Consider the following 26,123-nt stretch of genomic DNA (forward strand, 5'->3'; position numbering starts at 1 on the left):
ATATGGACTGCGTGGTCGAGCGAACGGGCCACATTTGCCACCACAAAATCGTATAGTGCTGGCATCATACCTCCCAACTTTTTGACATCAGAAAGAGGGACACTTAAGCCACGGCCATGCCACACCCCTAACCACGCACCCGGCACACCCCTAATTACACATACCATGAAGCATTCATACCTGTTGTTTTTTTAATTCAAACCACACTGGTCCTTTCTATTCTGGTTAATTTCCCTTCATATTAACAACTGAAAATAAAAATTATATTAATTTAAAGGATGGGAATAAAGTTTAGAACCATTTAAACACATTTTCCAGTAGACGATATACATATATTTACATAGATCTGTACATGAGTCCTGAAAGAGGGACACATGAGGAGGAAAGAGGGACAGAAGGTCAGGGTTCTCAAAGAGGGACTGTCCCTCCAAAAGAGGGACAGTTGGCAGCTATGCTGGGATGGCGGTCCTTGAAAAGTAGTGGGGCTGGGAATTTGCCACTCTGGGATCCCAAACTGGAGCAGCACGCGCATATCACTCCCCTCCTGCACCAGGGAGTATGGAAGGAGCTGGGAACACATGGCCCGGGACAGCAAGCCGCCCAGCTTCCGGATGTGCCTGTGGCCAGGAGGCAGAGGCTTGCTCAAACCGTGAAAGCTGTCGCTCAGCAGGGTCTGCCAATGTCCTGCACAGGAAGCTGAGGAGGGAGCACTGGAGCCTTAATGTCTGTGACATGAGCTTCCGAGGGCGCACTGGAGGAAGAAGTGCGTTTTCGTGCTGTGGTGGCTTGACGACCATGAGGGAGGGATGATGCTGCTGCTCCTGAATGCCGTACAGTGGGTCTCCTGCTCTGACCACCCCCTTCCTGGTCCTTCACCCTCTTAAACTCTGCAAAATCCTTCTGGTGATAGCTCTTCAGGTGGGTCTGGAGGGATGAGGTACCCATCTTGGCCACGTTGCGCCCACGGCTCAAGGTTTTTTTTGCAGGAGTTACACACTGCATAGCTTATATCCAGGGTGGACACAGAAAAAAATTCCATATTGGGGATGTAAACAGTCCCCTATGGTGTGCAGAGGGTCTGGTGGCGGCTCTCCCTCTGGTTGGGGGTTGTGTGGTGGTGGTGGTGCTGCTTATGGCGGTGCCGGCTGAAGCAGCAGCCTGTGTTCCACGCCCACTGCTGGACCTGCCCCTGCCTGACATGTGGCGATACAAGAACGAAGACAGGCGGCACCTTTAATGTCTTATTGGCTGTGGACCAGCTTACACGCACAAGTTTTTATTAGGGGTTCCCAGTACCTGGGCCCCTTATGTAAGTCTTGGTTTTTATCTTGTTTTTTTATGGTCTATACCAGTGATCTGCAAACTTGGCTCTCCAACTGTTAACGAACTACAAGTCCCACAATGCATTGCCTTTATGAATCATGACTGTGGCTGTCATACTCCCGAAATGCCTTGTGGTACTTGTAGTTCCTTAACAGCTGGAGAGCCACGTTTGCAGATCACTGGTCTATACCGATTGTTTTTACAATAAACGGTTTACACTTAGAGTTGCCGTTTTTTGTTGTGTTTATATATTGGCCTTCCTGGATATCATACCATATACCATATATCAGAGTGAGGGAGTGGTGGAAGTTTGGATCCATATCTGCTTGAGGTTCGTTAGGACTACCACTGAATGCGAGACATACAACCTTGTAATGTTGGTTGTTGGCAGCTGGTAAGCCCCTCTTACTTTTTTCTGGTTGGCCACGAGACCATGTGAGGTTGGAATATCACTGTGGTGAAGTTTTATTGACTGTATTTATTCCTCTTTGATCTGCGCTGACTTAATAATAATGATACAATTTCAATTGCCTACATTCCTGTGCCTCATCCTCCTCTGAGCTGCCTTTCAGGACCTCAGCCACATAAGGACGGTCCAGACAATCATCCTCGTCAAGAAACAGATCGTCTTCTGATCCCCCACCACCTTTTCCGCCCCAACATCCCCAGACACAGACCCCTCCTCATGCTCAAAATCTGGCCCGAGCACAACCTCCTCCACATCAGGCCCCATGCTCTCCACAACGGCAGCCATCAAGACTCTCCCAGATGCCAGACTGAGGGGCAGAACGCTCTCATCCAGGGAGGGCTGACCACCGGCTGCTGGGGTGGATGTCACAGCAAGCGGGGGGTGTTGCCTGCTGCTAATGCTGCTGCTGGGAGTGCTGGTCACAGCGGAGGTCTGGGAACAAGTAATGGGCTGCTCCTCCACCATCATCTCCACCACTGCCTCTACCTGCCTTTCCCAAATGGCTACACAGCGACCCAAGGTGCTGAAAATGGGTGTCAGCAGCGCCCGCCTCTCTGCTGCATCCCCTACAACTGAGCTTCCTCGCCCTGACCAGTCCCAGATGCGGCACTCCCTCTCCATCCACGGCCCCTGCCAGCCATTCTCTATGCGCAGGATTTGAAGGTGGAAAGTGTGCTGCTTTTTACTGTCAATAATATGTGTGCGGGGACAGACGGAATATAACAGGGGGCTTTATTTATTGATCTTTTTTTTTAAACAGACAGAAAAGGAAAAAAAAGTGTGCAGACGGCGCAAATGCTTAATACAGTAATAGAGCACGAAAATCAGTGAACACCTGCCTGCACACTACGTACAGCAATGTAACTGCATGCTGGCACAGTACAATGTCACCAGGCTCTGACAGGGCCAGCGGGAGCTCAGGATTTTGCCCGCTCTGTGCCTGCCGCTGCTCCTCCTTCCAGGCTACCTAGTCTGGGGACGCCTATAGACCTGACTAAATGGGGGGCACCTATAGCCCTGACTAAACTGGGGGCACCTATAGACCTGACTAAACTGGGGACACCTATAGACCTGACTACCTATACTAGGGACACCTATAGACCTGACTAAACTGGCGACACCTATAGACCTGGCTACCTAATCTGAGGACACCTATATATCTGCCCACCTAAACTAGGGACACCTATAGACCTGCCCGCCAGGCCCTCTTTTTTGGGGGGAATCTGCTGCCAATCTGATTGCATTTTGTGGGGAAATCTGCTGCCAATCTGATTGCATTTTGTGGGGAAATCTGCTGCCAATCTGATTACATTTTGTGGGGAAATCTGCTGCCAATCTGATTGCATTTTTTGGGGAAATCTGCTGCCAATCTGATTGCATTTTGTGGGGAAATCTGCTGCCAATCTGATTGCATTGTGTATGGAAACTGCTGCTACATTTTTTGTATTATTTTTCTTTGGGAAAGGGGGGCAGGGACCCAATCTCTGTGAATAACACTGCTACTTATTTTGTGTATTTTTTTGTTATTTTGTGTATTTTTAAGTCTGACCATGACCCATCATGACCACGTCCATGTTCCAGTGCGTGGTGACGCCCATTTATATTAGCGCGCCGCATGTGGACATCTCCCTGTTCGGGACTGTCCTCAGAAGTGCTCACAATCTATTCCCTACCATAATCTAATGTCCTACCAAATTATGTATATTTAGATAGAGCAAAATTTCTAGAGTACATGCGTATGTGAGCCCAAAATGGGGGGGGGGGGAGGCGGGATCCGGTGGGGGGGGGTCAGGGGATGAAAGCTTTCCTGGTGGGCCCAGTCCAGCCCTGAATGTCACTGACTACACTGAGTGACTACAACTTATTTAAGGTGATCACTGGCTAATTAGCTAAATACTTGTATCAAATACAATAATAGAGCAAGAAAATCAGTGAACACCTGCCTGCCTGCACTACGCACAGCAAAGTAACTGCACACTGGCACAGTATAATGTCACTGACTACACTGAGTGACTGCAACTAACTTAGGGTGATCACTCACTGGCTGGCTAGCTAAATACCAGTATCAAATACAGTAATAGAGCAGTGAAATCAGTGAACACCTGCGTGCACTAAGCACAGCACTCAGTACACTGTCACTGAAGACTACATTCACTAACTAACTAACTAACCCTTAGGGCTGGTTCAGACGGGCGTTTTTGTGGCGTTTAACGCAGCGTTTCAGATGCAGCGTTTTTTGGGATCTACTGCCATCCCATGCAAGTGAATGGGAGCGTTTAGAGCTGGCTTTTGCAGGCTTTCATGAAAGCCTGGCAGTAGATCCCAGCGTTGCGTCTAGTCTCAAAAGCAACATGCTGCTTTCAGAGGCAGTAAACGCGTGGAAACAATAGCAGAGACCAGAACTGCTAGCCTTGAACGCTTTTCAAAAGCTAGCTTTTAAACGCTGGCGTTTAAACGCTGGCGTTTGAACGCAATGCCAAGTAAAAACTCAGCAGACGCCCGTGTGAACCAGCCCTAACTTAAGTTAATCACTGGCCTAGCTAGCTAAATAAAAGTATCAAATATAGTATTAGAGCAATGAAAGGAGTGAAAATGTACACAAAAAAACGCTCTTGCTGTGGAACAATATGGCCTGGAGATGCTCTCAGAGCCACAGAGTCTAGCAAGGACAGTGCTCTGGATATGGCCACCGCTTTATATACAGGAGGGGAGTGCAGAGCCTTCCCTCCTATGATTGGTTGCTTGGACCTACACTGGGGGCCTCTGATTGGCCCAGTGACAAAATTTCCGCGCTCAACAGCTCATCTTACCTCAATTATTTCCAATCAACAGACAATCTGACTGCCTTGCTAGGGACATTATAGGGAATATTGGCAGCTGCTGACTGTGCCACCTTCAGGAGAATAGAGGTTTTGCTTCAGCACAAAGCAGATGATACACACATCAGAGGGACCGACACGAAATAAGAGATCTCTACAGCCAAACATCAGCCAGAGAGCCAAACAACACACAATAGACTACAATGGACTTATGACTTTGGCAGGATTAGAGTGTGAGCTCCTCTGAGGACAGTCAGTGACATGACTATATACTCTGTAATGTGCTGCAGGAGATGTCAGTGCCATATAAATATACAATAATAATATCCTCTTCAAAACTGCCATACACTGAGGATTTAGCCAAGCAGTGCAACATCCAGATAAAGATCAGAATCAGTCGGGATATATATTTAAGAAGCAAAGAATCCAGGAGCATCTCGCCAGTATAGATAAAAAACTTCAATGCTTTAATTCAAATTCTTCTAAAAAAAATGGTATAAACAATCAGGCAGTAAACCTTTTTTTGAAAAGACAATACTTCTCAAGTCCGAAGATAAGTGCTGCAGCTTGGTGGTACAGGTCATTAAGAGGTGTGGAGGAGATCTCCTCCGCACTTCTTAATGATCATGAATGACTGTTGGCTGACGTACGCATGTGTGGCTCCTTTGCAATGAACGTTCCCCCGTCGGTCTCTCTGCAGTCGGTATGACCGTGTCCCCGCATTGCATACAGAGTCCTTGTTTGTAACACTCTGCGGACAGAAGCATTCACATGACTTTTATCTAACGTGTGTGTCCCATCTCTACAATCTGACGGCATAATGTAATAATCGAGAGCTACAGGGCAGTTTCTAGGCTAAATTGCACCAAGGGCGAAGTTGTAAAAATCGCTTCTCCCCCTTCCCATGGAGCCAGGTATAGTTGCACTTGCAAGCAGTATAGGTAGCCAGGTATAGGTGCCCCCAGTATAGGAAGCCAGGTATAGATGCCCCCAGTATAGGAAGCCAGGTATAGGTGCCCCTAGTACAGGTAGCCAGGTATAGGTGTCCCCAGTATAGTAGTCAGGTATACTGTAAGTGCCCCCAGTATAGGAAGCCAGGTATAGGTGCCCCCAGTATAGGAAGCCAGATATAGGTGCCCCTAGTACAGGTAGCCATGTATAGGTGTCCCCAGTATAGTAGTCAAACGAGAAGATCCAAGAGGTCCGCACACTCAAGTAGTAAATTTCCAAGATTTATTCAAACAATGTGACAACGTTCCATTCCAAATACCAACGATTCGTTTCGGGGCAAACATTCTGTTTGTGTTGCCTTGACAAAGGGGACCCCACGGGGCCCCGAAACGAATCGTTGGTATTTGGAATGGAACGTTGTCACATTGTTTGAATAAATCTTGGAAATTTACTACTTGAGTGTGCGGACCTCTTGGATCTTCTCGTTTGACTTGTATGGGTCCCTGCACCTCAATGGTGGTGTGCAATCTTTCATCGATTTACAGTATAGTAGTCAGGTATAAGTGCCCCCAGTATCGGTAGCCAGGTATAGGTGCCCCCAGTATCGGTAGCCAGGTATAGGTGCCCCCAGTATAGGAAGCCAGGTATAGGTGCCCCCAGTATAGGTAGACAGGTATAGATGCCCCAAGTATAGGAAACCAGGTGTAGGTGTCCCCAGTATAGGTAGCCAGGTATACAGTGGTGTGAAAAACTATTTGCCCCCTTCCTGATTTCTTATTATTTTCATGTTTGGCACACTTAAATGTTTCTACTCATCAAAAACCGTTAACTATTAGTCAAAGATAACATAATTGAACACAAAATGCAGTTTTAAATGATGTTTTTTATTATTTAGTGAGAAAAAAAACTCAAAACCTACATGGCCCTGTGTGAAAAAGAAATTGCCCCCTGAACCTAATAACTGATTGGGCCACCCTTAGCAGCAATAACTGCAATCAAGCGTTTGCGATAACTTGCAACAAGTCTTTTACAGCGCTCTGGAGGAATTTTGGCCCACTCATCTTTGCAGAATTGTTGTAATCCAGCTTTATTTGAGGGTTTTCTAGCATGAACTGCCTTTTTAAGGTCATGCCACAACATCTCAATAGGATTCAGGTCAGAACTTTGACTAGGCCACTCCAAAGTCTTCATTTTGTTTTTCTTCAGCCATTCAGAGGTGGATTTGCTGGTGTGTTTGGGTCATTGTCCTGCTACAGCACCCAAGATCGCTTCAGCTTGAGTTGACGAACAAATGGCCGGACATTCTCCTTCAGGATTTTTTGGTAGACAGTAGAATTCACGGTTCCATCTATCACAGCAAGCCTCCCAGGTCCTGAAGCAGCAAAACAACCCCAGACCATCACACTACCACCACCATATTTTACTGCTGGTATGATGTTCTTTTGCTGAAATGCTGTGTTACTTCTACACCAGATGTAACGGGACACGCACCTTCCAAAAAGTTCAACTTTTGTCTCGTCGGTCCACAAGGTATTTTCCCAAAAGTCTTGGCAATCATTGAGATGTTTTTTTAGCAAAATTGAGATGAGCCTTAATGTTCTTTTTGCTTAAAAGTGGTTTGCGCCTTGGATATCTGCCATGCAGGCCGTTTTTGCCCAGTCTCTTTCTTATGGTGGAGTCATGAACACTGACCTTAACTGAGGCAAGTGAGGCCTGCAATTCTTTAGATGTTGTCCTGGGGTCTTTTGTGGCCTCTCAGATGAGTTTTCTCTGCGCTCTTGGGGTAATTTTGGTCGGCCGGCCACTCCTGGGAAGGTTCATCACTGTTCCATGTTTTTGCCATTTGTGGATAATGGCTCTCACTGTGGTTCGCTGGAGTCCCAAAGCTTTAGAAATGGCTTTATAACCTTTACCAGACTGATAGATCTCAATTACAGTACTTTTGTTCTCATTTATTCCTGGATTTCTTTGGATCTTGGCATGATGTCTAGCTTTTGAGGTGCTTTTGGTCTGTGTCAGATAGCTCCTATTTAAGTGATTTCTTGATTGAAAGAGGTGTGGCAGTAATCAGGCCTGGGGGTGACTATAGAAATTGAACTCAGGTGTGATAAACCACAGTTAAGTTATTTTTTTTAACAAGGGGGGCAATCACTTTTTCACACAGGGCCATGTAGATTTGGAGTTTTTTTTCCTAACTAAATAATAAAAACCATCATTTAAAACTGCATTTTGTGTTCAATTATGTTATCTTTGACTAATAGTTAACGGTTTTTGATGAGCAGAAACATTTAAGTGTGACAAACATGCAAAAGAATAAGAAATCAGGAAGGGGGCAAATAGTTTTTCACACCACTGTAGGTGTCCCCAGTATAGGTAGCCAGGTATAGGTGTCCCCAGTATAGGTAGCCGGGTATAGGTGTCCCCAGTATTGGTAGCCAGGTAGAAGTGCCCTCAGTATAGGTAGCCAGGTATAAGTGCCCCAGTATAGGTAGACAGGTATAGATGCCACAAGTATAGGAAACCAGGTGTAGGTGTCCCCAGTATAGGTAGCCAGGTATAAGTGCCCCCAGTATAGGTAGCCAGGTATAGATGCCCCAAGTATAGGAAACCGGGTGTAGGTGCCTCCAGTATAGATAGCTAGGCATGGATGCTCCCAGTATATGGAGCTACACATAGGTGCACCCAGGATAGGTAGCTAGGCATAGGTAGTCCCAGTAAATAGATGCTCCCAGTATAGGTAGCAGCGGCGGGGCGGGTGGGAGGGTCTGCGCTTGACAACTCACCTTCGTTGATTCACACTTCGTCAATCTTCTTCCTCCCAGGCATCTGTCGCGTTGGTAACAGCGCCCCCTGTGATGACATGTGATTACGTCATCACAGGGGGTGCTGTTACCAACGCGACAGTTGGTAGAAAGAAGATTGAGGAAGCGTGGATCGCGGAAGGTGAGCTGTCATGAGCTATGCCCGCTCTCCCCTGCCACTGCGCCCTACTCTGCCGCTCCACCACCTCGTCCAGGGCGGCCACCCAGTCTACCCGGCACTAGAAACGGGCCTGGAGTGCTGTCACTAATCACAAGTCTGCCGATCCATATCGATACCACGACAGAGCTGCATCACGTGTGGGGCACAATCCCCTGCATCCATCAGCCAATCTCTCGGTCCAGAAACCACTTGCAACTACAAGAGCCGTTCACAGTTTGTAAAGTTTGTGCCTAAAAAGGATTTTCACCTAAAATGCTGACAGAACTCACTGTCATTCCTGGTCCTGGTCCCATCAAATGTCACATTCCAGATACAGAAGTTATCTCGGAGGTGATCTATTCAAAACGTGTCATGAAACCACCAGAAAGCAAGAAAATACTCCGAATAATTTTGATGGTACTTTTTGAACAACTTTTGGGTACTTTTTCAATTGTAAAATGCTTAAAATTTATTTGAAAAAGAAGAGGAAAATGATCTCCTAGGAGATAAAAAGTGAATGGCATATGAGCCAAGGTGGCTGATTTATCACAACTACCACGCTCAAGCTGCAAGGGTTAATACTAGCGAGTGCATGCTACGCATGGCCCTGTCAGTGTAGCGTGCATTAATTAACATAGAGGCGGCCGCAATATTTCTCAGCAGCACCCGGCATTTAAAGGAGCGCACGCTACGCTGCCTGACTGCGCATTGCGTGCATATTGCTCCTAAGTTGCTTTTAACTCTCGCTACTATAGCAGCGCTGTTTAGCGAATCGAGGCCAAGGAGAGATATTCTGTGAGATAAGGCGGATAAGGAGAGATAAGCAGTGAGATAAGACTGATAAGAAGAGATAAGCTGTGAGATCAGAAAGATAAGGGCCCATATGCAATTCACTCTTTATCCTGAGTTTTCTCCTAGGTGATATTTTTTAATTTGTCAATAAAATGAATTTTAAGCCATCAGAAAGCAAGAAAATGCTCAAAATAATTTTGATAGTACTTTTTAATTTACTTCTTGGTACTTTTTTGTTGTTGAAAAGTGCTGGAAAGTAATTTTAATTTGAAGATGAAAAATTATCTCCTAGGAGAAAACTCAGGTGAAAAAGTGAATTGCATATGGCCCATGGAGAGATAAACTGTGAGATAAGACAGATAAGAAGATATAAGCTGTGAGGCCATATGCAATTCACTTTTTCTTCTGAGTTTTCTCCTAGGAGATAATTTTCAACTTCTCTTTAAATTAACTTTTCAGCATTTTATAATTGAAAAGGTACCCAAAAGTCGGTGAAAACATACTATCAAAATTATTTTGAGTATTTTCTAGCTGGCTGGTAGCAGTTGGCTGATGGTGTAATGGTTAAGGGCTCTGCCTCTGACACAGGAGACCAGGGTTCGAATCTCGGCTCTGCCTGTTCAGTAAGCCAGCACCTATTCAGTAGGAGACCTTTGGCAAGTCTCCCTTACACTGCTACTGCCAATAGAGCGCGCCCTAGTGGCTGCTGCTCTGGCGCTTTGAGTCCGCAAGGAGAAAAGCGCAATATAAATGTTATTTGTCTTGTCTTGTCTAGTTTAAAAGGCATTTTATCACACTATCTGAACATATCACTTAAGAAAAAATGCAGGAGAAAAAGTGAATTGCATATAGGCCAAGGGCCCATATGCAATTCACTTTTCACCAGTGTTTTCTCCTAGGAGATACTTTTTCATCTTCTATTTAAAATAATTTTTCAGCACTTTGCAATTGAAAAAGTACCAAAAAGCAGGTGAAAAGGTACTATCAAAATTATTTTGAGTATTTTTTTGCCTGCTGATGATTTTAAAGACATTTTATTGAAAGTTTGAAAATATCACCTAGGAGAAAACTGAGGTGAAAAAAGGAATTGCATATGGGCCAAGAGAGCCCATATGTAATTCACTTTTTCACCTGAGTTTTCTCCTAGTAGATAATTTTTCTTTTTGGATTTAAAATAACTTTCCAGCACTTATCAACTAAAAAAGTACCAAAAAGAGTATGAAAAAGTACTGCCAGAATTATTCAGGGTATCTTATTGCTTGCTGGTGCATAAAAACGTATTTTATTGACAAGTTTAAAAATATCACCTAGGAGAAAACTCTGGAGAAAAATTGAATTGCATATGGGCCAAGGAGAGATAAGCGGAGAGATAAAACAGATGAGAGATAAGCTGTAAGATAAGATGGATAATGAGAGATAAGCTGTGAGATAAAGCGGATAAGGGGAGAGAAGCTGTGAGATAATCCAGATAAGGGCCCATATGCAATTCATCTTTTCACCTAGGAGATATTTTTTAACTTGTCAAAAAAATGCCTTTTAAAACATCAACAAGCAAGAAAATACTCAAACTAATTTTGATAGTACTTTTTCACCTACTTTGTGGTACTTTTTTTTAACTTGAAAAGTGCTGGAAAATTATTTTAAATTGAAGATGAAAAATTATCTCCTAGGAGAAAACTCAGGTGAAAAAGTGAATTGCATATGGGCCAAGGATAGATAAGCTAGACAAGGAGAGATAAGCTGTGAGATGAGACAGATAAAGGGGGATAAGCTATGAGACAAGCCAAATAAGCTGTCAGACAAGACAGATAAGGAGAGATAAGCTGTAATATGAGATGGATAAGGAGAGATAAGTTGTGAGATAAGTCAGATAAGGAGAGATAAGCTATGAGATAAGACTGATAAATAGGGGTAAGCTGTGAGATAAGACAGATAAGCAGAGATAAGCTGTGAGATGAGATAGATAATGAGTGATAAGTGGTGAGAGAAGGCAGATAAGGAGAAATAAGCTGTGAGATAGGACAGGTAAGGAGAGATAAGCTGTGAGAACAGACCAATAAGGAAAGATAAGCTGTGAGATAAATGGATAAGGAGAGATAAACTGTGATACAAGGCAGGTAAGGAGAGATAAGCTGTGCGATCAGACCGCTAAGGAAAGATAAGCTTTGAGATAAGACAGGTAAGGAGAAATAAGCTCAGAGATAAGACAAATAAGGAGAGATAAGCTGTGAGATAAGACAGGAAAGGAGAGATAAGCGGTGAAATAAGGTGGATAAGGAACGATAAGCTGTGAGATAAGGCGGATAAGGAACGATAAACTGTGAGATAAGGCGGATAAGGAACGATAAACTGTGAGATAAGGCGGATAAGGGGAAAGAAGCTGTGAGATAAGGTTGATAAGGAGAGATAAGCGGTGAGATAAGGTGGAATAAGGAACGATAAGCTGTGAGACAAAGCGGATAAGGAGAGATAAGCTGTGAGATAAGGCGTATAAGGAGAGATAAGCTGTGAAATAAGACAGATAAATAGAGATAAGCTGTGAGATAAGGCGTATAAGGAGAGATAAGCTGTGAGATAAGGCGTATAAGGAGAGATAAGCTGTGAAATAAGACAGATAAGGAGACATAAGCTGTGAGATAAAACGGATAAGGAAAGATAAGCTGTGAGATAAGCTGGATAAGGAGAGATAAGCTGTGAGATAAGGCGTATAAGGAGAGATAAGCTGTGAGACAAAGCGTATAAGGAGAGATACACTGTGATATAATACAGATAAGGAGACATAAGCTGTGAGATAAAACGGATAAGGAAAGATAAGCTGTGAGATAAGCTGGATAAGGAGAGATAAGCTGTGAGATGAGACAGATAAGGGCACTTTTCTCGTGAGTTTTTCACCCAGGAGATATTTTATAAATACTTTTTATGCCACCAGCAAGTAAAAAAATACTCTAACTTTCATTTTACTTCTTTGCCTACATTTTAGTACTTTTTAAATTGTCCGGTGCTGAAAAGTTATTTTAGGACCAGAGCACACCAATAAGCAATAGCGTAACTGCAAACGCTCAGCACTTTTTGAAGTTATTTTTCTAGGCGAATCTAGGCATGTGCCTAGCGATTTTCTAATCATGCCTAGCGATTTTTGGAGCGTTTTGGTGTAGCGTTTTTTATATTTTGTTACAGTAGAGCTGGAAGTGTACAGCTTCTGTATCAAAAACGCTTGGAAAATCGCTCTGATCTAGCGATTTCCAGAGCGATTTTCCACTTTACTATACTTAACATTGAGGCTGAATCGCCTCAGAAATCAGCAGAAATGCTGCAGGACCCGCATTTGCGTTTGGGAGAAAATCGCATCGCTCTGGTGTGCTCCACTCCATTCAAATACATTAGCCAAGCGCTTTTCAAAGCGATGGTGTTTTTAAAAGCGCTCAGAAGTGCTCTTGGTGTGCACCAATCCTTATAGAGAAGATACAAATGTATGTCCTGGGAGAAAAGATCATTTAATAATAATAAATGATAATGTGTAAATGTAGGAGCGTGTATGGTGCAAGGTGCATTGGATGATGGTTTAAATAGTGGTAAAATCGCAGTGCATGATTTGCATATTGTGCGGTGTAGGACTGGCGGTGTGCTTTGCGTATTGCGCGACATACGGCCAGCATGTGTTGTGTACATGGTGTAAAGTAAGCTGGATGATGGTGTACGTAGTGGTAAAGTTGCCGTGCATAATTTGCGTATTGTGTGGTGTAAGACTAGTGGCATTTCTTGCGTATTGTGCGGTGAAGGTGCGGCGGCGTGATTTGCATATTGATCGGTGTAGGACCGGCATGCGTTGTGTACATGGTGTAAGGTGCGCTGAATGATGGTGTAAATAGTGGTAAGATTGCTGTGTGTGATTTGCGTATTGTGCAGTGTAGCGGTGTACATGATTTGCGTATTTGTGCGGGGTAGGAGCGGTGTACATGATTTGCGTATTTGTGCGGGGTAGGAGCGGTGTACATGATTTGCGTATTGCGCGGTTTAAGACTGGTAGCGTGTTTTGCGTAGTGTGCGGTGAAGGACCGGCAGCATGATTTGAGTATTGTGCGGCATACGGCTGACGTGCGTTGTGTACATGATGTAAGGTGCGCTGCATGATGGTGTAAATAGTGGTACGATTGCAGTGCGCTGTGGTGAATTATCCAACATGAATAATAATTGAGGGATGTGCGTATCCTGTAGCCAGTCAGGTTAGTCCCTAGTGACATGCAATCAGGAGGGTAATTGGCTGTGTCGGGGCTGGATTGGGATCCGCAGAGTCCAGGCAGAAGTCAGGCCAGTGTCAGAAGTTGCACAAACTCTTTTTTTCTCTCTGCAGTAATGTATCTCCACCGACTTTCTCTCTCTCGCTCTCTCATGCAGAACATCTGGCAGTTATGGAATAATAAACTTGTTGCTTACCTAGAAAGCAGCTGAGGGCGCAGTACCATCCAGATGCCATCCCTGCCAGGCTGGGGACCCTGTGGAAGGCTAGCGGAGCTGTGGTGAGAGGGATATGCTCTCCAGTGTGTAACACAGAGGCGGCTGCAGTGAGCTCATGTGCTGCCTGTCCTCACTGCCTCTACAGCCCGGCAGTTATAGCTAAACTGGGGAGAGGAGGGACTAGCAGAACCCTGCAGACTGTAATTACAATGCATGCTGGCTGCTCATTCATACTGCTCCCCTCATTCCCCTCTGTCACTGGCACACTGCAGGCTGATATCACTGCATCTGCACACTGCATCCTACACACTGCAGGCTGATATGACTGGATCCTACACACTGCAATAACTGCACCCTACACACTGCAAGCTGACATCACTGCATCTGCACACTGCAATTACTGTGTCCTCCACACTGCATACTACACACTGTAGGCGAATATCACTACATCTGCACACGACAATTACTGCATCCTACACACGGCAATCACTCTATCCTACACACTGCACTCTGATATTACTAAATCTACACACTGCAATCACTGCATCCTACACACTGCAGGCTGATATCACTGCATCTGCACACTGCAATCACTGCATACTATACACTGCATCCTGATATCACTGAATCCTACACACTGCAACAATTTCACCCTACACAATGCACACTGATATTACTGTATCTACGCACTGCAATCACTGCATCCTACACACTGCAGGCTGATATAACTGCATCCTACATAATGCAATCACTGCATCCTTCACCCTGCACTCTGATATCACTGCATCTACACACTGCAATCACTGCATCTTACCCACTGCAGGCTGATATCCCTGCATCCTATACATTGCACTCTATTACTGCATCTACACACTTCAATCACTGCATCCTTCACACTGCACTCTGATATCACTGCATCTACACACTGCAATCACTGCATTCTTTACACTGCAATCACTGCATCCTTCACACTGCTCTCTGATATCACTGACTCCTACACACTGCAATCACTGCCTCCTACACACTGCAATCACTGCATCCTACACACTGCAGGCTGATATAACTGCATCCTACATATTACAGTCACTGCATCCTACACACACTGCACTCCAATATCGCTGAATCTACACATTCATCACTGCATCTTACACACTGCATGCTGACAGCACTGCATCTTTCACACTGCACTCTGGTTTCACTGCATCTGCACACTGCAATCACAGCATCCTACACACTGCACTCTGATATTACTGCATCCTACACACTGAACTCTGATATCACTGCATCTACACTGCAATCACTGAACCCTATACACTGCACCGAACACACTGATATCACTGCATCTATACACTGCTCTAACTGCATCCTACAGACTGCAAGCACTGCACCCTCCACACTGCACTCCAATATCACTGCATCTTTCACACTGCACTCTATCACTGTGTAACATCCGCAAGTATGGCGGCTGTGGACACGCAGGGTGTACCCGCAGCAGCCTTTGTTCCCTGTTCTTAGGCCTCTTCCGGTCCGCCGGCGTCTAGCACGCCGGGGACGGCACTCTCTCTTGTTCATAGGGTCGCTGTCTCACGCGGGCGCGCGCGGAGACAGGACCTTTATGCTGGTAGAAGGCGCGTCAGCTGACCTGCCGGTCGGCTTACGTCAGAGGTGGCTCACGCCGCTCGGATTGGCTGATTAGGTGAGAGGCGCGGCCGTGAGCTCTCCTCTGCTTCTTAGGCCTTCACTGGTGATTCGCAACCTGTCTGCTGTTGCGAATACGTTCATGTTAGCGCTCAGACCTTAGACTAGTATCCGGTTTGCTTTGATCTGGGAGGAAACCAGGGATTTCACACAAGACTAGGACTATTGTTATATATATATTGTTGTTTACCCGTGTATGATTCTGGCTATACTCTGACCTTGCATTTGCTTATCGAATCTGTACTTCTGCCTATCTGACTCTGTTGCTGAACCTCTGCCTGATTACTCATTACTCTTCTGCCTCACGATTCTGTACTGTATCTGCCTCTCAGTTGCCGAACCTTGCCTGTCTGACCTCACTACTCACTAGAGGGCCCTTGCCACTGGTGAGGTGCTCTTCGGATTGTACCCACCAGCTCCTCTGGTGAGGTTTAGTTAAAGCTACACTGTTACTGTGGCAGATAGTACCTTACCAGCTCCTCTGGTAAGGTCTAGCCAAACTTTACTGTCACTCTTGCAGATAGTACCTTACCAGTTCCTCTGGTAAGGTCTAGTTAAATCTATACTGCTTCTTCAGTTTGACTCCACCAGTTCCTCTGGTGAGGTCAGGTCTTACTTCTCAGTCTGTTATTGATAGACCTTCCAGCTCCTCTGGTAAAGTCTGTCTATCCTTTTGTACTGTTGCACCAAAACACTTTAGTACCGTGTCCAGTCATCTATACTTGCATTATTGGTGATACTGCAGATCACCACTTAATCAGACGTCTGAGTTGCTTCACCCAATCGTTACACACTGCAGCTACACACTGCAATCACTGCATCCTACGTACTGCATGCTGATATCATTGCATATGCACACTGCAATCACTGCATCTTACCCACTGCAGGCTGATATCCCTGCATCCTATACATTGCACTCTATTACTGCATCTACACACTTGAATCGCTGCATCCTTTACACTGCACTCCGATATCACTGCATCTACACACTGCAATCACTGCATTCTTTAAACTGCAATCACTGCATCCTTCACACTGCTCTCTGATGTCACTGCATCCTACACACTGCAATCACTGCATCCTACACACTGCAATCACTGCATCCTACACACTGCAGGCTGATATAACTGCATCCTACATATTACAGTCACTGCATCCTACACACACTGCACTTCAATATCACTGAATCTACACTCCAATCACTGCATACACACTGCATGCTGACAGCACTGCATCTTTCACACTGCACTCTGATTTCACTGCATCTGCACACTGCAATCACTGCATTCCAGACACTGCATCCTACACACTGCACTCTGCACTCTGATATTACTGCATCCTACACACTGCACTCTGATATCACTGCATCTACACTGCAATCACTGAACCCTATACACTGCACCGAACACACTGTTATCACTACATCTATACACTGCTCTAACTGCATCCTACAGACTGCAAGCACTGCATCCTCCACACTGCACTCCAATATCACTGCATCTTTCACACTGCAATCACAGCATCCAACACACTGCAGCCTACACACTGCACTCTAATATTACTGCATCTTTCACACTGCACTCTGATATCACTGCATCTACACACTGCAATCACTGCATCCTACGCACTGCATGCTGATATCATTGCATATGCACACTGCAGTCACTGCATCCTACACGCTGCACGCTGATATCACCAGGGCTGTGGCATCAGAGTTGGAGTCGACAGGACTTTTCACCTATTTTTGGTACTTTTTCAGTTATATAGCATTTTTTTTATATATCGCTGCATCATTCTACACACTGCACTTTTATATCACTACATCTACACATGGCAATCACTGCAACTTACACACTGCATCCTATACAATGCACGCTTTTTAAAGCTTTTTTTTTTATATAACATTGCATCATTCTGTCATATTTGCAGTTTTAAAACCACACTCTGTCTTTTAAGCTATAAAATAAAGCAGAAATAATGACCCTTTAACCTTTCATGCAATAAAACCTTATCTCTGGCTGTTTCTCACTGTTTCTTGGCTGTAAGAGCTTCAGAAAACAGGACTGTATTCCAGCCAGTGGGTGTAACAGCTCTGAGAAGCTCTTTTGCATGGATAACAACTAACGTTTTTTTTTAAAAACTCTTCCTGTACTGGAAAACAACTAGACTCTTTTCTTTGCTACTTATTTCTTAGCTGTACTACACATACAATTCATTATATCATAAGTTTATTTTCACTGTAGGTTTGCTTAAAAGCAATCTCTCTCACACTAGTGGGTCCTGTAGCACTCTGTCTTTTCCATAGCATTCCTGGCCAACCTGTGTGCGCAGCAGCAGGGCGAGCTGGGAGAGGTGAGTATGTTTGGCTGTGCTGAGCAGTGACACGGTGACATGTGTTTGGAAAGTAGCAGTGACATCACACAGACCACAGCCAGCGCTTGTAGTGATGTCATCGCACATAGTTCAGTGTGACAGGTCACATGACTCAGTGTAAGTGTGCGGCAGCAGGGCGAGCTGGGGGAGGTGAGTATGTTTGGCTGTGCTGAGCAGTGACACAGTGACCTGTGTTTGGAAAGTAGCAGTGACTTCACACAGACCACAGCCAGCGCTTGTAGTGGTATTATCCCACATAGTTCAGTGTGACAGGTCACATGACTCAGTGTAAGTGTGCGGCAGCAGGGCGAGATGGGGGAGGTGAGTATGTTTGGCTGTGCTGAACAGTGACACATGTTTGGAAAGTAGCAGTGACCTCACACAGACCACAGCCAGCGCTTGTAGTGATGTTATCGCACATAGTTCAGTGTGACAAGTCACATGACTCAGTGTAAGTGTGGGGCAACAGGGCGAGCTGGGAGAGGTGAGTATGTTTGGCTTTGCTGAACAGTGACACGGTGATGTGTTTGGAAAGTAACAGTGACGTCACACAGACCACAGTCAGCGCTTCTTGTGATGTCATCGCACATAGTTCAGTGTGACAGGTCACATGACTCAGTGTAAGCGTGCTGCAATGGAGATCCTCCGTAGACAAGCGCCCAGCACGTCCCCCCTCCGCTGCGAGTCATTCCTCACAACTGTCCGCTGAGATTGTACAGAACGTGTAAAGCTTATTAATAATAATAACAGAGAGAAGGGCGTATGGTGGCATTAAGGTGGAACTCTGCACAGAATAAGTGCCTGTTCACATGTATGCATTACACTAACCCATATGCATAGTATACCTCCCAACTTTTTGAGATAAGAAGGAGGGACTCTCTTAAGACACACCCCTGCCACACCTCCAGACATGCCCTCACCACACCTCTGTTCTTACTCCTACACACCACAAAAGAATTCACAAGCAAAACAATGTAAAGCTCTGTACACATGCTCAACCAAACCGCCTGATTGTCGTCTGATTGTGGTCTGTTGCATAACAATCAGGCATGTGTATGCGTGGCAAACGACTACATGAGAGACTGATAACAGGCGTTTTGCCCAATGCATCCGGCAGATCAACTCACATGACTGTTGGGCTGATATCATGCAGTTGGCCGCATGTGTACAGGCCAATTTCTAGGTTAAATTGCTCCCAGGGCAAGGGTGTAAAAATTGTGCCGCACCGTGGGCTTGAGAACATTATTTGCAATGTGGTATTTAGCCCCCCAGTATAGGTAGCCAGGTATGGGTGCCCCAGTATAGGTTAGACAGCTATAGGTGCCCCCAGTATAGGTTAGCCAGGTATTGTTGCCCCAGTATAGGTTAGCCAGATATAGGTGCCCTAGTATGTGTTAGCCAGGTATAGGTGCCCCAGTATAGGTTAGCTAGCTAAAGGTGCCCCCAGTATAGGTTAGCCAGTTATAGGTGCCCCAGTATAGGTTAGCCAAATATAGGTGCCCTAGTATAGGTAAGAAAGGAATAGATGTCCCAGTATTGGTTAGCCAGGTATAGGTGCCCCAGTATTGGTTATCGATGTATAGTTTCCCCAGTGTAGGTTAGCCAGATATAGGTGCCCCAGTATAGTTTAGCCAGTTATAGGTGCCCCAGTATAGGTTAGCCAAATATAGGTGCCCTAGTATAGGTAAGAAAGGAATAGATGTCCCAGTGTAGGTTAGCCAGGTATAGGTGCCCCAGTATAGGTTAGCCAGTTATAGGTGCCCCAGTATAGGTTAGTCAGTTATAGGTGCCCCAGTATAGGTTAGCCAAGTATAGGTGCCCCACTATAGGTAAGAAAGGAATAGATGTCCCAGTATTGGTTAGCCAGGTATAGGTGCCCCAGTATAGGTTATCTATGTATAATTTCCCCAGTTTAGGTTAGCCAGGTATAGGTGCCCCAGTACAGGTTAACCAAGTATAGGTGCCCCACTATAGGTAATAAAGGAATAGATGTCCCAGTATAGGTAGCCTGGTATAGGTGTCCCCAGTATAGGTAACCAGCTACAGGTGCCCCAGTATAGGTTAGCCAAGTATAGGGGTCCCAGTATAGGTAGGAAAGGAATAGATGTCCCAGTATTGGTTAGCCAGGTATAGGTGCCCCAGTATAGGTTATCCATGTATAGTTTCCCCAGTGTAGATTAGCCAGGTATAGGTGCCCCAGTATAGGTAGCCTGGTATAGGTGTCCCCAGTATAGGTAGCCAGCTACAGGTGCCCCCAGTATATGTTAGCCAGTTATAGGTGCCCCAGTATAGGTTAGCCAATTATAGGTGCCCCAGTATAGGTAAGAAAGGAATAGATGTCCAGGTATTGGTTAGCCAGGTATAGGTGCCCCAGTATATGTTATCCATGTATAGTTTCCCCAGTATAGGTTAGCCATGTATAGGTGCCCCAGTATAGTTTAGCCAGGTAAAAGGGCCCAAGTTTAGGTTAGCCATGTATAGAGGGAATCTTCTGGTGGTCCCCATCCCCTGATGTCACACTGCACCCTACGAGGTTAGGAGCTCATGGCCCTGTGGGCGACCTCGGGTAAGTTTGCTCTCAGGCTTTTTATCGTATATCAGACATGTGACCAATCATGGATATGCTCATTGTATGTGTAGGATGCTTCCACCGTTAGCGTGGGGACCTCTCTAGGAGATTGGCTTTGACGGTGAAAGAGAGGCTTAACCCACATGACTGTAGTACAAACTCACCTTCCAGGCTCCATGTGAGAACCACATCCCACCGGGCTGCTCGGTCTCATGCGCTGCTGACATCTTCTGCAGCACTTTACAGAGTACATAGTCATGTCACTGACTGTCCTCAGAGGAGCTCACAATCTAATCCCACCATAGTCATTGTCTAATGTCCTACCATATTAATATTATGTATTTATATAGCACTGACATCTTCTGCAGCACTTTACAGAGTACATAGTCATGTCACTGACTGCCCTCAGAGGAGCTCACAATCTAATCCTACCACAGTCATAGTGTAATGTCCTACCATATTATCATTATGTATTTATATAGCACTGACATCTGCAGCACTTTACAGAATACATAGTCATGTCACTGACTGTCCACAGAGGAGCTCACAATCTAATCCTACCATAGTCATAGCCTAATGCCCTACCATATTGTAATTATGTATTTATATGGCACTGACATCTTCTGCAGCACTTTACAGAGTACATAGTCATGCCCCTGACTGTCCTCAGAGGCAGTGGCGTAGCAATAGCGGGTGCAGAGGTTGCAACCTCATTTGGGTCCTTGGGCCAGAGGGGTCCCGAGGGGCCCACCCTCGACTACAGTATTAGCTCTTTATTGGTTGTGCTGACAATATTCACTTCTATAGATGCTTTGAATAGTAGTAATCATTAACAAGCTGTTCCCCATCCCCTTCTTGCACCTCTGATGCTGGGTACACACTTTGAGATTTTATGGTCGATTTACTGTCAGATCGATTATTTCCAACATGTCCGATTTGCTTTCCGATCGATTTCCGAGCATTTTACGATCGGATTCCGATTACAGGTTAATGGAAATCGATTGGAAAATGCTCGGACATTGATCGGAAAGCAAATCGGACATGTTGAAAATAATCGATCTGACAGTAAATCGATTATAAAATCTCATAGTGTGTACCCAGCATTACACTGTTGTTTTCCTTGGCAGGTTTTGGTGTGCTGTATCAATTGTTATGTACAGAGTACTTAGGGGGCCCCAATGTAAAACTTGCACAGGGGCCCACAGCTCCTTAGCTATGCCACTGCTCAGAAGAGCTCAATATGTAATCCTACCATAGATATAGTGTGATGTCCTACCATATTATGGTTATGTACTTTTTAGTGTGTGTGTGTGTGCGTGCGTGCATGCGTGCATCGTAAGGGGGGTGTAGAAGGAGATTGGTGAGTCTGTATGGAACTCGTTATTTTATGCACCTTAATGATGCTTGGCATTGGACGAATTTAATGCAGTTGCTGATGATTTTGATCAGTCCAGTTCCTAGCTGCTTAGTTAGCGTAGGATTTGCACACACATTTTTGAGCATCTCGTTGACATAGATGAGATATCTGTCAGTTGGAGATGCTGCTCTCCTTGTCTCCCTCTGGTGGAGGATGAGTGGAAGTGCAGCGTGTGTAAAATAATAAATAATAAGGTGCACAGGAAGTTTGTGAAGCTGGGTCATCTATAGCCGCCAATCCTCTTTCATTGTTTTGCCTGCCTGCTGTAACCTGATGGAAGGTGAAATGTAATACACAGTGTTCTATTACAGATATTGAGGGGGAGATGAGGTGGGTTGACCCCTTAAAGAAAAACGACAGATGAAATGCTTTTTATAAAGGTAGGTTGCATGACAAGGAAGGCAACCAAACCCATCAGGCAGGTGGAGAGTCATAAACCCGCCTCCAGTCGGATGTCCCAAACGTGGTGTATTGTGGTGGTTGCTATCTTAAAAAGGTACTGGTACTAATCATGGCCAGACCACTACAGACCACTGACCCTCCAAATGGAGGGCGATTGCCAGGGGCCTTGCTAGCCCCAAAGAACAGTGGCACGTGCCCCAGATCTATTCTGGGGTGCCCTAGATGTCCCTCGGGCAGAGTGAGATGTGTTGCCTCAATGGAAGGAATGCTGGGAGCTGTGGTGCATCAATCATGGGTATGCTGGTAGCTGTGGTGCTTTTAGGGGGGCATGCAGGGAGCTGTGGTTCTTCTATGGTGGCATGCTGGGAGTTGCGGTGCCTCAATGGGAGGCCCATAGGAGCATGGGATGGGGTCCACTAAAAGATCAGGTAACGCTATGCCAGATAACCTGGCAGCAGGCCAGCCAGACCAGCCAGCACAGAAGCCAGGTAACTCTGCCTAGTTATGTTTAAGTGATGCTGCCTATTTATGTGATATGCTGCATTTTTTTTATTTTTTATTAATGGATAGGGGGTTTCATGCTGAAAGTATTAGAAGAAAATTGTATTTATTTTGCACACACAACGCGTTTGGTGGGGCTAGGCAAACCTCTTCTGGTGATTTGTAGTGCCAAACCGCTGTTTCAGCCAAAGCACAGACCGCTGAGGAACGTAATGCAAATGACCATGCGGCGAATCCGCCGCAGATCTGACCCAACATGCTGCCCATTCGGAATTTTGATCAGTTTATGACTTAAATGGATTGACCTTACAGACTGGACAGGATGTTTTTTTTCTGTGGATGAAAGTGGGTGAGGGTACGGCGGTATCTATGCCGGGGGCCTAGGGCTGGCCCTCCAGGTCTCCGCCCAGCTATCATGTCCCGAGGTCCCTGCAGAGTAGCTGCAGCAAAGCGCACTTATACTCGATTGGCAAGGTTATCTCCTCAATGGGTTTTAACTATCATCTGTATGCTGATGACACCCAGATCTACCTCCACACCCCTGACATATCCTCCACTACCATGGACAAGGTCAGTGCAGTTTCTAGGCTAAAATGCACCCAGGGCGAGGGTGTAAAAATTGCGCCCCCCCCCCCCCCCCTTGAGCAAGGTATGGGTGCCCGCAGTATAGGTTAGCCAGGTCTAGTTGTAAAGTATAAGGGTTGATAGGTCCCCCCAGTATAGGTAGCCAAGAATAGGTACCCCAGTATAGGTAGCCAGGCATAGGTGAGCCAGTATAGTTGCCCCCACTATAGGTTAGCCAGGTAGCTGCCTCCAGTATAGGTAGCCAGTATAGTTGCCCCCAGTATAGGTTAGATAGGCAGGCTCCCCCGGTATAAGTTAGATAGGTAGGTGCCCCAGTACAGGTTAGCTAGGTGGGTGCCTCTAATATATGTAGCCAGAATAGTTGCCCCCAGCATAGGTTAGATAGGTAGGTGCCCCAGTATAGGTTATTTAGGTAGGTGCCTGCAATATAGGTAGCCAGTATAGTTGCCACCTGTATAGGCTAGCTAGGTAGGTGCCCCCAATACAGGTTAGATAAGTGCCCCCAGTATAGGTTAGATAGGTAGCTGCCCCCCAGTATAGGTTAGATTAGTTAGCTGCCCCCCCCCCCAGTGTAGGTTAGATAGGTAGCTGCCCCCCAGTGTAGGTTAGATTAGGTAGCTGCCCCCCAGTGTAGGTTAGATAGGTAGCTGCCCCCCAGTGTAGGTTAGATTAGGTAGCTGCCCCCCAGTATAGGTTAGATTAGGTAGGTGCCCCCCAGTGTATGTTAGATTAGGTAGCTGCCCCCCAGTGTATGTTAGATTAGGTAGGTGCCCCCCAGTGTAGGTTAGATTAGGTAGGTGCCCCCCAGTGTAGGTTAGATTAGGTAGCTGCCCCCAGTGTAGGTTAGATAGGTAGCTGCCCCCCAGTGTAGGTTAGATTAGGTAGCTGCCCCCCAGCGTAGGTTAGATTAGGTAGGTGCCCCCAGGATAGGTTAGATAGGTAGCTGTCCCCTATAATGGAGGGGGGAGCCGGAGCCGCAGGGAGGGCAGCCCGACCTCTCCCGGGTGCCCTCCGTGCTCCCCCTCAGATGCAGAGCGAGCAGCCAGGAAACGCTGTTTACAACTCACCTCCCTGGCTCCAAGCGCTGCTCTCTCGCCGCCGGTCTCTTCTCTCTGCATAGATGCGGATACACATGCTGCTTCCTGTTTAGCCGGAAGCAGCGTGTGTATCAGCATCTATGCAGAGAAGGGAAGATCAGCGGCGAGAGAGCAGCGCTTGGAGCCAGGCAGGTGAGTTGTATACAGCGCTTCCTGGCTGCTCGCTCTGCATCTGAGGGGGGAGCACGGAGGGCGCCCGGGAGAGGGAGGAAGAGGTCGGGCTGCCCTCCCCACGGCTCCGGCTCCCCCCTCCATTATAGCGCCCCCCTCCCAACAGCGCCCCGGGCGGTGGCACGCCCCTAGAAACGGGCCTGGACAAGGTCTCCTCCTGCCTATCAGCCATCTCCTCCTGGATGTCCGCTAGGTTCCTGAAACTAATTCTAGACAAAACTGAATTTATTATCTTCCCACCCCGTTCATATCTGACCCTCCCAGATGTGCATGTCACTGTTAACCACACTACCATTTGCCCTACCTCTCAAGACCGCTGTCTGGGTTTCACCCTGGACTCCGCACTCTCCTTCAATCCCCACATCCAAAACCTCTCAAAATCCCGCAACTTCCACATTCGCAACATCTACAAGATCCACCCTTTCCTGACCAGGGACGGATCTAGACCAAGTTGCGCCTGGGGCAAGGTCAGGTTTTTCTCGCCTAAAGGTCAGGTTTTGGCGCTTAAACTGCCATTCCCCATCCAAATTTTGCCGCCTTTTTAAGAATTCAACAAACTGCACCTGGGGCAAGAGACCTGCCTGCCCCCCCCCCCCCCCAGATCCGTCCCTGTTCCTGACCTCTGCCACCACCAATCTCCTCATACATGCCCTCATAATTTCCCGCCTTGACTACTGCAATTCCCTTCTGTCTGGTCTCCCTATGACCCGAATAGCCGTGCTGCAGTCCATCATGAATGCGGCAGCCAGAATTATCCACTGCTCCCATCGCTCCACAACGGCAGCCCCCCTCCGTGAATCCCTCCACTGGCTTCCTATCCAGTCCAGAATCAGATTCAAGATACTGTGTCTGACCTACAAATCTGTCCACAAAACCTGTCCAACCTACATTTCCGATCTTACTCAGTGGTACACACCTAGCCGCTCACTCCACTCCTCCAATGAACTTCGCCTGACCGCCCTCCGCATCACCCAGCCCCATGCACGCCTCCAGGACTTCTCAAGAGCTACTCCAACACTATGGAACTCCCTACCTCCACCCATTACAGGGGCAAACTCAGAGTTTTCAAGGGGGGGGGGGGGGGAGGGATTCCTGAAAGGTCTCCCTCAGCCACGGACAATACAGTATAATAATGAGAAGGATATCATGCTGGGTACACGTAATGCAATTTCCCGACCGACCAGCTAACAGTCAAGGGATTGTGAGCAATGTGGATACAGATAAAAATGAGGACAGTCGACAATGGTAATGAAGGGGAAAGTAAAGCATCACACAGCAGGGCACAGGGCTGTGCTCATACCTGACTCTGTGCTCTGTTAAGTTCCCCAGAGCTGCTCCATGCTCTGTACATACACTGCTGCTACATCTAAAGTCAACTGTAGCAGGGGAAGAAACGGGGTAGGGCACCACATAGTGCAGGCAGCAGCACAGTGTTGTGGGCTGCAGGATACCTGCACACATTCTGGTGCCTCAACTTGTGCCTGTACCCAGACACTACAACAGCCCTATTCTGAGGGGGGATTCTAGGCAGCTGTAATCC

General features: G+C 46.3%; 1 protein-coding gene and 1 long non-coding RNA gene across 2 annotated transcripts in view; one reads left to right on the top strand and one right to left on the bottom strand.

The window, feature by feature from the left end:
* APCDD1L (APC down-regulated 1 like) overlaps nt 1-13,897 on the bottom strand; it is a 46,738-nt gene extending 32,841 nt beyond the window's left edge. Inside the window, exon 1 of the mRNA XM_068262660.1 lies at nt 13,750-13,897. Coding sequence (XP_068118761.1) covers nt 13,750-13,789 — 40 coding nt within the window. The 5' untranslated portion in view covers nt 13,790-13,897. The remainder of the gene's footprint in view (nt 1-13,749) is intronic.
* Nucleotides 1-26,123, top strand: part of LOC137541387 (uncharacterized) — a 223,536-nt gene that overhangs the window by 25,176 nt on the left and 172,237 nt on the right. The gene's annotated exons all lie outside the window — the stretch shown is intronic.

Source organism: Hyperolius riggenbachi, chromosome 12 (genome assembly GCF_040937935.1).
Source record: "Hyperolius riggenbachi isolate aHypRig1 chromosome 12, aHypRig1.pri, whole genome shotgun sequence".
Taxonomy (NCBI): Eukaryota; Metazoa; Chordata; class Amphibia; order Anura; family Hyperoliidae; genus Hyperolius; species Hyperolius riggenbachi.